At 45.3% G+C, this 16,063-nt stretch overlaps 1 protein-coding gene across 1 annotated transcript in view; it reads left to right on the top strand.

Annotated features, from left to right (window-relative positions):
* Positions 1-16,063, top strand: part of adgrl1a (adhesion G protein-coupled receptor L1a) — a gene marked incomplete at both ends in the record, with an annotated part of 49,565 nt that overhangs the window by 11,997 nt on the left and 21,505 nt on the right. The window contains 3 exons of the mRNA XM_083896909.1: positions 799-1,012; positions 2,136-2,245; positions 8,879-8,893. Of these exons, the coding sequence (XP_083753035.1) occupies positions 799-1,012; positions 2,136-2,245; positions 8,879-8,893 (339 nt within the window). The remainder of the gene's footprint in view (positions 1-798; positions 1,013-2,135; positions 2,246-8,878; positions 8,894-16,063) is intronic.

Here is a 16,063-nt window from a genome sequence, read left to right as displayed (position 1 = left end):
CAGACATTTTGTTATTTCTGTTTGTGTGGTGTTGACTGTAGAGGCACTGGGAAATGTACACAGTCTTGGAGAGAGCTGTAGAGACAGCAAGTGTCTCTCTCAGTGCCTCTATGCAGCCCTCTTCCATGCCTCTCAGCCTCACTCAGCGATTAACCTTGAATACCCCGCTGTCCCTGCCGACCCCTCTCCACAAAGAGCCCCGCTGCTGGCCGCAGCAGCACATTGACATGCCTCTCAGATGGCTGATTAACAGCAGTGGGTGTGCGAATGGTGTCCACCCCAGAGGTGAATGTGTACACAGACATTAATTCCCGCCTTTTTACTTGTTCTAATATCAACTTCTCCCTTAGTGAATCCTAAGATGCTCCTCTGACACTTGCAGATGCTTAGAAGGATACAGTTCCCCGCAGTGAGCACACGTTCCTGCCTGGCCTTGTGTAGGAGTTTGTTCATGTTTGAAACTCTCACAGTTTGTTTCACAAGTGGAGCGACTGGAGAAGCTGGTATTTCTGCTCATCCTTTATGCCAATATGTGATGTGTGATGATCCAGTGTCAAAAACTGAATTGCTCGGCTGTGCATCAACAGCGCCAAAATATTACAACTCACCGAAGGCAAGTCGATAGTAGCTAATTTGTGTTTTACACGAGGACAATGGAAACCATTTTCATTCCGCCTGCTCTTGTCAAATAATACATATCATATTTACAATGTGGTCGAATAATAAAGTGCCTCCTAAAAGTATTAAGGTTCATTGAATTATCAATAACTTTTTCCTCCCTCCTTCTTTCCACTCCAGCCCTGAGCCGGTCAATGATGCCCTTCGGCTTGATGCGTCGAGAGCTGGCGTGTGAAGGCTACCCGATTGAGCTGCGCTGCCCTGGGAGTGATGTCATCATGATTGAGACGGCCAACTACGGCCGCACTGATGACAAGATCTGTGATGCAGACCCCTTCCAGATGGAGAATGTGCAGTGCTACTTGCCAGATGCCTTCAAGATAATGTCACAGAGGTATCTATTGATCTGTTTTGATCTTGTGTGTGTGTGTGTGTTTGTGTGTGTCCAGAGCCCAAGCCTTTTAGTGTCTGAAAAAACTAGGTACTATTTTACAACAGAATGTGTACAGAATTCCCTATTTTACCATCTGAGGTGTAGATAGCTTATATGGACTACAGAAATCAGTATCCACGTTCAGTGCATCAGCAAGTTTTGGTGTATGGAGGTGTCTGTGTGCTCAGATGCACATGTGCGAGTATCATATGTTTTGGATTGTTGTACGAGTATTTGAAAGGCTCCCTTCAGTTGCTCTGTGTGTTTGTGCTCAGCATCTGCTTCCTCTGAGCTCAGATCAATGGGAGCCCTCTCTCGGCAATCCATCACGTATGTAATGGAGGCACAGGATCAGGGTGCTAGCTTGGGGAGAGGCTGGGTGGGGGTGGGGGGGGGGGGGGGGGGGTTGAGGGAGGGGGGTTGGATGCCAGAAATGATGAGATGATAGAGTGAGTGCAGCAGCGATTTGAGATACGAAGGGAGGGAATAGTACAGGGAGGAAATGCTTAAAGCTGGAAAGAGAAGGATTATGTGACGAGAGCGAAGGAGTGTCTGTCTGTGTGTGTGTGTATATGTGTGAGACCTCAGAGTGCAAACGTGAGAAGGCATGCAGAGATGTGGTTTAGTCAAAGGTATTATGTGCATATGAATGTTTTTTTCCAGTGTGTGTGTGTGTGGTGTAGCTGTGTAGAATATTTGCCGTACCCCCCCTGTCCTTCCCTGTTCTCTCGCCTCTAATTGCTCCCACTCACAATCCCCCAAGAGACCAGGCTCTTACGTCACTCGCCCTTTCTCTGCCTCTTCCCTCCCTTCTTACTCCTTCATCCGACTTCTTTCTCCCCCTCCCTCCCACCCTTGTCTGTTTCCCACCTCCCCTTGGGTGCAGCTGTCACATGATCTAGTCTAGTGTGAAATTACTCCCCTCCCTACCGTTCTCTCCGTCTTTCAGAGCCTGAAGATGTTTTTTTTCTTTCTACCTGCTCCCCTTTGTCTTTCTTACAGTGGCACTTGTTATTTTTCTATCACTCACTTCTTCCTCTCTCTCTTTTTCTCCACTCCTCTCCCCATCTGTTTCCTCTTGCAGGTGTAATAACCGCACTCAGTGTGTTGTGGTTGCGGGGTCAGATGTGTTCCCAGACCCTTGTCCAGGGACCTACAAGTATTTGGAGATCCAGTATGAGTGTGTCCCTTACAGTGAGTACCGAGACCCTGTCACCCCCTCACATCTCCCCACCCCCTCGACCCATTCACTGTCCCTCCCATCCCTCCCTGTACCCCCACCTGAACCTCTTGCCCTTCTTCAGCACCCCAAAACAACAAATGATGGGCAAACACTTATTTGCGCACACTTGTTCTCTCTGGCTTCTTTCAACAAATGCAAAACAAAGCAAGACAAACAGTCACCCTCGGCCACTCTCTGTCTCTCTCCTCTTTCTCTCTTGTACACTTACACTGCACAGACACACTCATGCACACACACACTCACACAAGAGTGCTAAACCTTTTTTCTTCATCGACAGAGTGACACACCAGTTACTGAGAGGGATTTTCACATGTGGGAAGATGCTCCACAAACACAGGGTCTGATAAGGAAGTCGCACACACCCACTGCAAATATGGGGTCAGCCGGCCTCATTGGTGATCGCTGAGCTCTCTCTGCCCCACACTCACACATAGATTGACCCAGGGGCATGCCACTGCCTTTATCTGGCGCCAAACACCTTAGCTGTCCCTCTGATTTCCAATAAAAATTAAAATTGGGCACAGTGAGACTGGGGGCAGGGGAGATTGTGTGCATGCAGCGCCTCACAATAGGAATGGTAACACAAACGGCAAAAAGGCTTATTTTAGACCACATGACCAGGAGTGCCACACATTTTAATGTCCCTATGGTAATGGCTGACTTCCTCATGGCGCTGCTCAGAGCTGCGTGGAGTTGTGACACATACACACACACACACACCTGAGCACGCATGCACGAACACACGTACGCACACAACACGTGGATTTGCTCTCTCTCTCTCTCTCCCCTCTTACACTGAGAAAGCATGTACACACACAACAAGAACACGCTCACAGCCAAAGGAGCAGACACAGCAAGAGTTATGTGGTGTTGGTCCTCGCTCATGTGAAAATCTCTGCTCAGTCTCCCCTCCTCCCTCTCATGTATTATTACTCTCAGCATTGATCCCTACACTGTGCAGGAGCACTTGGTTGCAGAGGAGGGGAGGTGGTGCTCCTCTCCACCAGGAAGAGGCAAAACTGGGTTGCAGAAAGGGGTGGAGGGGCAGATGAGGGTGTTGTGTGGGGAAAAACTAGGGTACATTTTTGGGTTGATCAAGTTGGGGCATGGGGTGATTCTTTATGCTTTTTCCTCAGATGCAGATGTTGGCGAGCCACGGGATTGAATCCACACCAAGCCGCTAACCTCCTTTCTTCACTTCTTCTCCCTCTTTCTGCTCATCCTTTTTCTCGGAAATCTCTCATTTACCCTTTCTTTGCTTTCTATTCAGTACAGCCTTTCCATACTCCTCCACTCCTCTTTTTCTCTATTCTGGTTTTCTCTCTTTCACTTCTTGGTCTTTTATCTCTGTCAATTGCCCTATTTCTCTCATTATTCTTCTATTTTTACTCTGTCCATCAATCTGTCACATCTTCCCATTCCGTGTCTCTTTTGCTGTCTCTGTTGTTTTTCCTTTTGCAGGTGCAGAAAATATTCAAATACTCAACCATTCAACTCTGATGCAGACACTCACAGACACTCAGGACTCCATGGCATCTCTCTCAGATCTTATGCCCCCTTTGCTTAGCGGTATTGTGTCCTCAGTTTACCTTTCAATAGACTTTGTAGAGTCAGGTTGCAGCCTCAGTCACAAATAAGAAGTTAGCTGGAGTTCTTGCCTTTGTAGATTATTTGGTGTGAAGTTTTTTTTAACAACCTCCTAAGTGGCCTCACGTATTCTATTCTGTCTTTCAGTCAGTATTAGCTGTGGTCAGATTATGCCTCTCCAGGAACATATTTTTTGCTTGTTAAGCCTCTGTTGATCCTGGTCTGCAATTTGGTGTCCTTGATGATATTGTCCACAGGGGGGTCATGGTACCATGGCTTAGTTTTACTCCCTTCTCCTCATGCATTCTAACCTTGTCTGACTTCACAAGGGAGCTTGTTCTCTGTCCACAAGGCAATCAGTTGGACGATTAAATAGCTGCTGACTTGCATTTTCCTCCCTGTGTTTGAAAAAAAAACTTTCTTTTTTGCATCTGAAGTATGGTTCGGCTTAGAAAATTGGAAGCTGATTCCTCTGTGATGTAAAGTCACACCTGTCTGAAGTGACAAAGAAGAGCCAATTACCCCTGTCCTCTGCCACTCTCTGCTAAAGAAACAACTTCTCTACACTCATCACACACACACGCACACACACCTAAATTGAAACAAGAGCGCATGCACATAAACACAACTTGCTCTGTGGCTGGTCTGAATGTTTGTGCTCATCTGACACAACTAAATATGACCTGACACATTCAGACTCGGCAATGGAACTGTTCATCCTAAAACCAAGACGCAGTCGCACCGCATGCCACTCAACTTGGCCACTTTTAATTACCAGGAGAGGGGGCGCATCGCACTCTTCAGTTCTGCCTCAGCAGAGATTTGTCAAGATTAATTGAATTTGCTGCTGCTAATCGCTCTGGTAATGCCCCATCGTTCACGTTTGGCTGGGAACGCTGGGCACTCTGACATCATCCAAGGCTGCTGCGTGTTTTTCATCTGCTGTCTTGACAAAAGGGTGAACAGTAGAACGATGATATATTAAGGTTGCGTGTCATAGCAGGTGAGGCGCAGTGACAGCCATGTTGATGTTTGTGATATGTGCATGTCACAAAGATGCCAAGTTAACAGTCACCTGAAACAGAGCGGTGACAGCTGGAGCTGACACACACACACACAAATACACACAGGTGCACACACATACAGTACATGTGGATATTTACTCTGACTCATAATAGCTGCACTAAAAAGTTTATTTTTTAGCAGCAGCCATATGCATTGGTGGATCTTCTCCTCATGGTGAGAGTATGACTCATCTCCTGTGATATATAGTACACTGTGTTAATATCTGTCAGCTCCAAGAAATTGCTACCAATTATTTCACTGATACTAATAATATAAACCAGTTCAATAATTACAAGAGCTCAAAGAGAGAGGTTTTCACAGCGATTCTTCCGAGGACACAAACTTCTACTCATTTGGACCACCTGAACAAAGCTTTAACCATAACCAGTTAATGCCTAACCCTATCCTTAATCTATTCACAATTTAAATCTAAACTTAAAAGAAACTTATAGGACTTATACAGACACGTTGTTTGTCTCCACGAGGACTACTGATCCTGACATGGTTAGTGTTTATTCCAGAAAACCTTAAGAGGTTACAAATACAAGCACACACGCACACACACAAAAACTATGTCAGCTATGCTCAGACAAGGTCCCAGGATGTGTGTGTTGCTGTGTGTGGGATTTCTTTGGCAAAAGACAACATCCTCCAACAAGTCAAATCATATCTTGTTGAGCCAAAAAGCCCTGTGAGGCCTCCATATAACATTATTTTTGCCAGCCGGAACAGAGCAAGACAAAACAGCTCAACTGAACTCTCATTTCACACTGTCACAGCCTGTTGTAGAGTGCAGGATTCCATTTAGACATCACAGATCCATGCACACGGCTGCGGCATGTACTTCATGCAGTGGAAAGTCTACACTGCAGTTCTGACACAGATGTACACCAAGAAACCTGTCCACCCTCCTCCTCCAGGACACTGTGCTACATCATTATTGATTCCCAATGCTCCTCACTGGGGCCATCCATGGTAGCCATGCCAGAACCATTAGGCTTAGTGTAGTGTCTCTGCTATTTCATCAGCTGGGATTTATTTTGTTAATATGCACACAGTGCAGGTACTGGCTATTAAAGTGCCTACTCACGCTGTACAGGGGAGATTTGTCCAATCTTCATTGGTAACTCCATATTGTCTACTTTTACGCTCGTATATTTGTGACTCTGTCACTGTTTCACTTTATAAAATTGATTCTTCCCCACAAATGTATTCAACACTGCCTATTCATTACAAGACAGCACATTTTGGACACAAAGCTGCTGGAAATTGTAGTTGAATTGTCGGGATGAGTTTGTCAGTAGAAGGAATAATGGCATCCTAATGAGACGAGTTTTCAGGGCAGGAGAGGAAACACTTTGATGTAGCTAAAATGAGAACGAGAATCAGGAGGCTTTGCACGGGCTGCGGAAATGGATGACTTCACTGTGAAAAATGCAAAGTGAGAGAAAGAGAAAATGGAGCACGGAGAGGACGGAAGAAGACGGAGAGGACATGCTGTCTCTCTGCACTGTGAAAGAAACGGGCGAGGTTAAGTTGTCCTGCAGTACTCGGTATAAATGTGTGTATGCGAGAGTGTGTGTTCCTGGCTGTACTCATTAGTGTGGGAGTAATTGATAGGGTTGTAGAGAGAGCTGAGCAGTGATTAAGGAGAGAGAGGGCAGTGGCTTATTTCTCAAAAGAGCCCTGAAAGAGAAATGCTGAATGAATCAGACAAATAGCCAAGGTGGCCTTAAACTCACCTTCTGATTCACTGTGAGGACAGTTTGATGAGTTTCTGTCTCTTTTTTCCTGTGTTTGTGCGTCTCTAGGTTCGTGTGATGACCGTGTGTGTCTCTGTGCCAAGTGTTTATTTTCCAGGAGAACAAACAACATAAGAAACTGCGTCAACAGAGATCTTCCACTTCCCTTTATTCTTCTCCTTCTTCTGCAGCACTGAAGAAGTTTGCTTCTCTCTCCCTCTCACTCTTCATGTCTGTATACTGTTCATCACCGCACTGTTTTCCTCTTTTCGTAGGCAAACATATCCATCTATAACATCACATCTATCGTTCCATTTTTGATCAATGTGACTTCAGACTTGTTAGCGAGGCTCTGCTGTCAGACGATTGCTCTGTCTACAAAAAAAAAAAAAAAAAAAAATCAACTTGTTCAAGCTCTGCTGAATTCTTGTGTTCTCATACACCCCCCGCTGTCGTTCCAGTCGCGATGAAAGCTGTGGATGCTCTCTGGCCACTCTTTCCCTCCGCTAACCTCGGAGCTAATGATTGCTCTCGCAGTCGGTGGCAAGAATGTAATGCTTTCTTGCCCCGTACCCTATAGCTTCACCGGACTTGCTGTCATAGCATTGTTGTGTTTACCCCTCAAGGCTGAAAATGGCTGCCATTCCCTAGGTCTACATAGAGGTTGTTTGTCCTTTTTGATCTTCTCATTAGAGAATAAATGATCACTGTGACTGTTGATGCTAATGCTGCACCGTTGCCAAGATGCAAGCAGACCAGGCTAACGCTTCCTCTTTTACTTGCTGTTTTTCATTATACAGCTTGTGCTCTCCCTATGTGTCATTCTCTCCTCGCTTCTCTCACTTTCTCTCTCTCCCTGTCTTTTTTCGCTTACTTTCTCTTCTTCTTCTTCTTCTCTCTCTTACCTTATTTCTTTCTTTACGGGCAACACTAAGAGGTGTCGGGACAATTTCACAGTGCTCCCCGGGGGAACGTCAGACTTCCCGCAACACATACATGACAATCACGCTCACAGCAGGAATCCACCAGCCAAGTGCCTTTTGACACGTCCCGTCCCGAGAGACACGACAATCCACTCACACACCATTTGCTCCTCATCAAACACTGGGGAAAGACGTGCGCCGCCAGTGCCAGCAGTTTGCAAGGCCGAGCGGAGGTCCTCTCTCACTCCTCGCTCGTGGACGTCAGACTTGCGGGCAACAAACAGTGGAGTGGCCACAGATGTTGAGGGAGCCACGCCTTACCTGCTCATGACGGCTGTAAAGGCCTTGGTGTGTGATGAGCTCGCTGTCGACGACCCCCCCCCCCCCCTTCACCACCCCCTCTCCCATCTCCTGGTTTCTCTCTGTGCTTCTGAGGCGTTCCACTCTGTCAAACCCTCCCATTCCCTTGTTGTTTGTTCTCTTTTCTTTGATGAGCTAGCTTTGGACAGGCAAGCCGGCAGCTCCCCATTGATTGGATGGTCGATGGGTTGAGCGTTTTTGCTTTCTCTTTTTATAGCGAGCACCCTGACTCTGTAAACTGAGCAAAGCCAGAAGCACTGTTTTCTGTAGATGAAGGGACCACTCTAATGTCAACACACTGCTGTACTTGGAGTTAGCCTTAGAGGAATGCAATGATCCATCCAAAGACGAGCTCGTCCTAATCGCCACCTTTCCATCTACCATCCCCCATATCTTCCTCCACCCCTTTCCACTCTGTCTACTTCCACAGCTGAAGAGGACCACAGCACCAGATATTCTTCTTTGGTTTCTTTCTCCAACAGGTTCTTCGGGCTGCAAATTCGGCAGAGGGGAAGCGGGAGGGAAAGAGGGAGCGAAAAAGAGAGGGGGGTGGAGGTGGGGTCGAGAGTGTGTGGTTGGGGTAGAAATGTGTTGTTGTGGGATTATTGATAAAAAATAAATGAAATGGAAATGGATTTAAACCTGGGTCAGGCCACTTCCCCTCCTCATTTTCCATTTTAGCCATCCTTTCTCTGAGTAGCCAACCATAGCACAGAGAGATAACTTGCTAAAAAAAAAAAACAAAGAGAGAGAAAGGACAGCGTTTTATTTAATCTCAATTTTCTCTTTTTTCCTGCACCTGTTTTTCTTTCATTCTCTTTATTTTCCCTCTCCCTCTCTCTTCCTCACTGTCTTTCTCTTTTATCTTTCTATCTCCTTCTTTCTCCTTTTTCCGATGCTTGAATAGAAGTGGATCAAAAAGGTAAAGACCATGATGAACATAACAACCACAGCTCGCCCCTTCCTCCCTCCTCCTCTTCCTCCCTTGTCTCCCTTCCTTCCCCCATATCCCCTCCTAACCCAGCACCTTGTGTAGTGGTCATGTTTGATGTTGATATCCCTCCCTTTTCTTTCTCAGTCTCTAATCACCTCCTCTGCCCTTATCTTTCTATCTCTCTTTGACTTATAACCAAAAACTCTAAAATCCTTCTAGATTTCCTCCTTGGTTCTGATGACACCAGCCTGACCTGCACGCATGCACACACACACAAACACACACAAACACGCAAGCACTTGCACAGACAGATAAAAAGACATCACAGGAGGTCAGTCCAGTATCTATGAGAGATAAATGAGAACTGAACACCATTCCTTTCCTGTATTTCATCTCAGTCTAAACTTACAGACGGCATACTTTCATATCATCTCATGGCAAATATCTCCTCTTTTTACATCCATTTCAAAACACATATTCTTCACGTTGTTGCCTCTCACTCACTTAGAGTTTCCCATAACATTTATTCAGTATCGTTCCACTCATTTTGAAATTGAGCTTTATTTGTCCATCCAAGTAGGAAAAGAAATTGTCCTCCTTCTCTTTACATTACTCAACAGCACCTTTTCTCCACATGTTATCTCTTCCCTTCTTGTTTTAGTTTCTCTGGACTGATTCAAAGTTGCTGTAATCTCAAAGTTAATACATTCTAATAAGATAAAGTAACTAGCTCAAACTTGCTCCTTTTATCATTTTTACAGTATCCCATCTCCAGGTGCTTCAGCGTCTTTCTCTCATTCAGTGTCTTTTTCAAGAATTTACTCTTCCATTTGACTGCTGTCCTCTCACTGTCTTCATATCTATCTCTGCTTCTTTCCTCTGTTGTGTTCCTCATCCTGCCTCTCTATTGTTCTCTTTCTCTGGCTTTGTTTCTGATTGGTTTATCTCTCAGATCACACCCGGCCATCACAGGCAGCCGCAGGCTCTTTATGAGCATCTTTTACACTTCTCTTTCTCCTTGCTCTTTTTCCTTCTACCCCTCTCTTTCTACTATCATTTCTCTGTTTTCTTTATTGCACATGCACTGTGAACCTGTGCGCACCCACCACCCCCCCACCCATGCACATCAGTCAATCCCCCTGGTTCCTTACGTGTTCGGCAAGGCTGTGGAGGGGGAGGAGAGGATGACGGAGGGAGGTGCATCTTGCTCCGGCACTCCAGCTCCTTGTAATGGCCTCTCTGATGCTGCAGCCCTGAAACAAGCACTACTAAAGAGCGCCAATCAGTATGACCAGGCCCCTCAATCACGAGCATCTTAAAGAGCAGATATAGACATGACCTATATCCGAGGTCAGGCTGAGAGTAGTTGCCATTAGTGCCGAAATCGCAATGAGCCTTCTCCTTCTCTGGTCCCCACCCCCCTCAACTCTATCCGAACTCCCCTCCTCACATGCGTCTCGACCTTAGCCGTTCCCCTGTCTGACCCCATGACTGGATCTATATATCTTAAGACCGAACTCTTATAGAGGCTGCCATTAAATAGTTTACGGACCTCTTTGTCTGTTTTCATGTCCATGGCATTTCATTAACATGGATCATTGTCTCACACTTTTCTCCCACCGCAAGTAGCCATTTTGGCTCACTCTGGCTGCTTGCCGTGGTATAGGAAGCAACAAAAACCCTCCTCCTCATCCTCCCTCTGCTTCCATCTCAACCAACTGGTTATATTTATTTACTACTCTTCCTCCCAGTAACACTTAAATGAATATCCCTTTCCTCTTTCTGCACTACTGCCGTTACCCACTGTGATCCGTCTTTTCACTGCTGTTGAACACTTCATTCTCTGTTAATGGCGCACTTAACATTCCAGACATGTGCTTGACTCATGACTGTCAAATTTATCTTCACTGATTGATCAGCTGATTGACAGATTGGGATGCCATGCATCACGCAGTAATGATGTCACAATGTGAAGGTCCTGTTCGATAAATGTCCAGCATTGTCAACTGAGCTACTGTCAGGCTATTGTAAGACTTTGTCAGCCATTTCACCTTCCCATCCCTCTGTCTCTTTTCTCACCCTTTTCACCAACAGTCTCAAGAAATAAAGTACTTACATCATCACAGTATTTCCTTTATCATTGCCGACTAGGCCAAACACATTTATGTTGTACTTTTTCCACATTCAGTGTGTTTGCTTCACAAGAAAAAAAACTAAAAGGTAGAAAGGGAAGCAGAATTGGATGCCTGAGCACATTCCTGGTATTATCAAAGAGGGCATGGTGTAAGGGCAAAACCATTACTCACACAAACTGCTCTCTACCTGTGATTTTGGAAAGTGAGAGGAAATGAGTGAGAAACCACTGCATCGTGTGACAAAGAAGTGCGAACAATGGCCGCAATCTGTGAAAGACAGAGCAGTCGCTATAGAGACGATGAGTCAGGCAGCATCGCCTCATTAGGAATGACCCACCAGACACAAGCACAGTCATGTGATCGAGGCAGTGCACCCTATTTAGAGGCAAAGGGAGATAGAGAGAGAAAGGGTGAGGATTGACTGTACATGCAGTCATTCCATGGTTAGAGCCAAAGCTTAGGCAGGAGGGTGAGTGAAGCAGGTGGTCATGAATATAAAACACAGTGGCTGGATTCAGGACTGTGATGGAGAGACAGGACCTCAGGGAGGCCTGATTTAGAGCAGGAGGAAGGGACACGCGGTGGTGGCAGGATGTTACAGCCACACCGGCTTGTTGTTACCCCACCACTCAAGCCTCAATCAGTCAGTATACCCAGTGTAATCTACTGTATCTACTGTAGCCACTAGCCACTGCAGCTATGTCCCCACCAACTCACCTGTCACTCAGTGTCAGCCTCACTCCAGGGAAGATAAGACGTTGCTTTCAAAGCACAGTATATCTTGCTGTTGCCAGTTTTGGTCTCAGTGAAGGGTATTCTCTGGGGTAAATGTTTGGGTTGATAAAGGTGCCAGTGTGACACCCGCCTCTTCCACTGTCTGGTGACTGTGTCCTTCTGTGAATCTGTCTGAGTGTCTGTGTACATCCCATGGATGTTTGTCTGTATGTATATGTCTGTGCACGGCTGTTTGTACTTTTGTATTCTTACTCCAATGACTTGACTCCTCATTAATCTAAAAGGAAGCAGAAACACAATCGGAGGCCCTCCCCTCTCCTTCCTTATTCCTTGCTTCCTTTCTCTGTCACTATATGTCACTCCTCAGCAGATTAACTCACTCCTAATTCTCATTTCACAGGAAATAACCTATTTACTCTCTTACTCCGCTTCTCTTTCTTCTCTTGTTTACACACAGAACACGCTCACATCCTTCTTCAGGCTTTCTTCTCCTTTTCTGCCTCTCTGTCTCTCTGAACTTCACACATGCACGCCACACACACACACACACACACACACACACACACACACAAAGGGATGCTGATCATATTCATATCAGGGTACCATGAACAGACTCACTCCTCACTTAAAGTCCAATAACTGTCCAGCATGGATGTGGGGTACCATGCCATGCTCATTTCTGCCCCCTGCTGCCTGCAAGCTGCACCTGCCAGTAACAGGTGTGGGATTCAATTAGAGCAGCATGTTCCCAGCAGTCAGTCCTGTGTGCAGGCCATAACCGTGGACTGAGCAAAGGCTTTGGCCAGCGGAACTCTCAGATATCTGAAGCAAAGAGGGGAGAAAAAAAAGCACAAACACCACAAGGACACACTTTAGAAACAGCTGCCAACGTTTGGCAGGGGGTGTTTAGATCATCAAAGTCGTACATTAACCATCACCATGATGCCGTCACATCAAACATGAGAACACCAGGGATTATAGAGGACAACCAAAATGAAAAGACTAAATTTAGCCGAAAGCTGTCACAGCTCACTTTTAATTGCATTACCAGTCAATCACAGATTGCTGTTAGTCACTGTATGGGGATATTTATTGTAATTTCTGTGAAAGTTCTAGCACTTTCATAAATTCATAATACTGCCTCATATTGACATGAAACAGCTGACCTGTGCCTGGAAAAGGGATTATGAAGATAAATAGCCAATTATTACAGCAGCATTCCCTTGTATGTGTGGTAGTAATTGGCATGCTTGAGTATGATAGCTACAGCCTGGGTTTTAATCCCTGATAAGGTAAGTTTCATTAGCCATCTGGCTAGTTTGTAGGGTTTCTGTGCTGCTTAGTGACTTCACTGGAGTGATCATGACTACAAGATTTCCATCCGCACCCAAATAGGAATTAATTTATAAATCTAACTATCTCACATAATCCCAGATGGCTCTTATTCCAGCTAACCTGCTCTTGCCAGACTAGGATAATGCCTAATCTCCAGACTTACGCCTAATTCTTAATGCATAATGGCTAATACCTCGTTCATACTGTGGTCATAATAGCCTCTTATACTCCAAACTCTACTGCTTGGATTTGACTGCTCTGGCTTCCCGCTGCTACAATCACCCGTCACAGTTAGGGGGAGGGAGGGAGGGGGGTTAAGGCAGTGAAGGAAGTGAAGGAAAGGCAGAGCGAGCTGGTAAACAGGAAAGCAGCCGGGAAGGTTTGGGAGCACAGGTCAGAGTTAATGAAGCCCCCTAGGCACAGTTTTTGGGGTGTGAAGCGTGGCCACTGTTTCTGTTTGGCTTGTGTGCAAATGTGTTTGTGTGTGTGTGTGCGTGTCCCCTCACAGCCTGTGTGTTCAGCCTGGAGGCCGTTGATGAGCCCCTTTGACACCAGGCCCACCCAACAACCAGTTCATTAGAATAAACCAAGGCGCGTTGATAGGCAGTCGGCAGAGTTCATATGGGAAAGAAGGGCACAGAGGAGCATGGAGGAGGATGACAGACTGTTAGTCTGTGCTGTGCTGCAGTGTTTTTGTGATGATGAGGCCAATAGAGTACAGACTGCAACCAATTTAGGACAGGCCTGCAAGGTTAGGTGCAATAATGAACAGAATCACATAGTATTTTTGGGGGGGAACACTGTGGCGGGCACAGTGTATCGAGAGTAAATTGTATTGCAGACAACAACTGTTTTTGAGCCATGATAGATTTTAGTGCCTATGCTGAGTCTTACCTCTATATTATGGTCAGAAAATGTATTAGCCTTTAAAGCTCCGGATCCACAGTAGAAAGTTTGATGCTGATCCTATATCTAGTAATATAATATTAACATATGGTATATTCAATGTAATGAAACACCAACGAAAGGTTATTTTGCACTTTTGTCTATTGATCAATGTTAATAACCTTCAAAGACCAAACCCATACAAGTTAATGATAACACTGGCCAAGGTGAATCGTGGCATGTTGCTGTATGAGGATACATCCTCCAAATGATTTATTTAAAAACATCTATTATACTTAATATACTAATTAAATCCTTCCTTCACTGACCCTTTTAGGACAAATTCAACTGACACCTTCAAAACATTTTTTTAAAATGGCCATGAGACAAACACACATTCCATTGCATATTCTTTTGTACCTTACTAGTACTTTAGATTCTTGCGCGCTTATTGAGGTTTAATTAATACTTGAGGATTTAGTGTTGTCCTTCCATCTGTATAGTTAAAAGCATCTCCCAAATTACTAAGTATACTTTTATTGTAGATTATCCAACAGACTAGAACAGACTTGTGTGTTTTTGTCCTTTATTTTACCTTGAGGCAGGGTCTTACTGGCTTATTTAATGGGTCACCTACATGCAGAGACGCCGCATTGCTTTCTACATACTGTTTATTTCTCTATTTACAGTAGCATTGCACTTTCGAGACGGTGTCCTACTTGATAGTCTTTTTGTTTTTTTCAAGCGCCACATCTTTCTGCTCACATAATACCACACCCGTTACAGACTTTATTTTAAATACATTTGGAGCTTGCAGTGTACTTATACTGTGTCTGGGATGATAAAGATGTCATTTGATTGTAGTGTGATGGAGAGTTAGCAAGATGTTCGTCCAGAAATCCATTGTTCAGCTGTCTGAAAGTGCCACGCTCAACTACTGCTCTCGCAATTATTTTGCGTATTTCAGTCACCCACGTTCATTTTTGCCAAACAGACACCTCAGGCGTCCCTGCTTCCGAGTGAGGATTTTTGTTCAACAATGGAGAATGACAAGCCTCCTCCCTCTGAAGAGTCTGTATCCAGAGTGTTTGTTTATGCCTGAGCATGATTAGATTCCTATTTGGCTGTCAGTCTCACTCCCTGTTGGACCCCCTCAGAAAGAACAGGCTAATTCCTAAGTGGTCTGGCGCTACAGATCACTAGCCATTATCAACAATAGCATGACATAAGCAAAAAAAGAAAGCTGGATTTTCCTGAAAATCCTGAAGTAGCTTCTCTATCTCTCTGTTATTCATTCTCCTCCTGAACTAGACCCCATACGATATTCAAGACAGTTTGAGGCTAGACTGATCCATCATCACAGTGTGACAGTGTATGTTGGCATGGGGATGCATGTCATGTACTCTCTTCGTGTGGTATGTGTCCGTGTCTGTCTGTCTGTCTGTGCATCCGTGTGTGTGTCATCTGTGTTCAGGTGCCCCTGCAGCGTCCAATTAGTTCCGAGATGCGCTCAGTCATTAGGTGACCAGCAGGTGCAAGGTTCTGTTGCAACCCCGAGCCAGAGTCACATAAATAAACTGGCCGAGGAGACGTGGGGACTCCTCAGCTGTTTTAAACTGTACTCTCCCCAGCTCCCTTCCTCTTTCTCTCTCGCTCTCTCTCTCTCTCTCGCTCTCTCTCTCTCTCTCTGGTACCTCTGTGATCATCACCTGGCATGTCCATGAATCCCATGGCACTCTCTCTCTCTCGCTCACACAAAGACACACCACACACCAGCCAACTTGTGCTTGTGCCCAGCTGATGACCTCTACCTACCTAATGTAGTCATACTGTGTGCGTTTTTGTGTGTGTGTGTGTGTGTACAGATTGTGTGTGAGGGTTCTTAAATAGTTTTTGTGTGCTTCTCCATCCGTCTGAAGCAGGGACTGCTGTTTGTCTCTGTGCATGTCATTTGTGTGAAAGTGTATGAAAGGAGCCTGGCCAACCTCACATCTTTACCCCAGGAAGCCTTTTTATCTTTGAGGCATTGCTCTTGACTGAGAGCCAAATGTGTGTCCGACTAAAACAA

This window comes from Microchirus variegatus (genome assembly GCF_963457635.1).
Source record: "Microchirus variegatus genome assembly, chromosome: 10".
In the NCBI taxonomy this organism is placed as follows: Eukaryota; Metazoa; Chordata; class Actinopteri; order Pleuronectiformes; family Soleidae; genus Microchirus; species Microchirus variegatus.
Note: the sequence above shows the minus strand (reverse complement) of the source record. Positions and strands in the feature narration are given on the sequence as shown.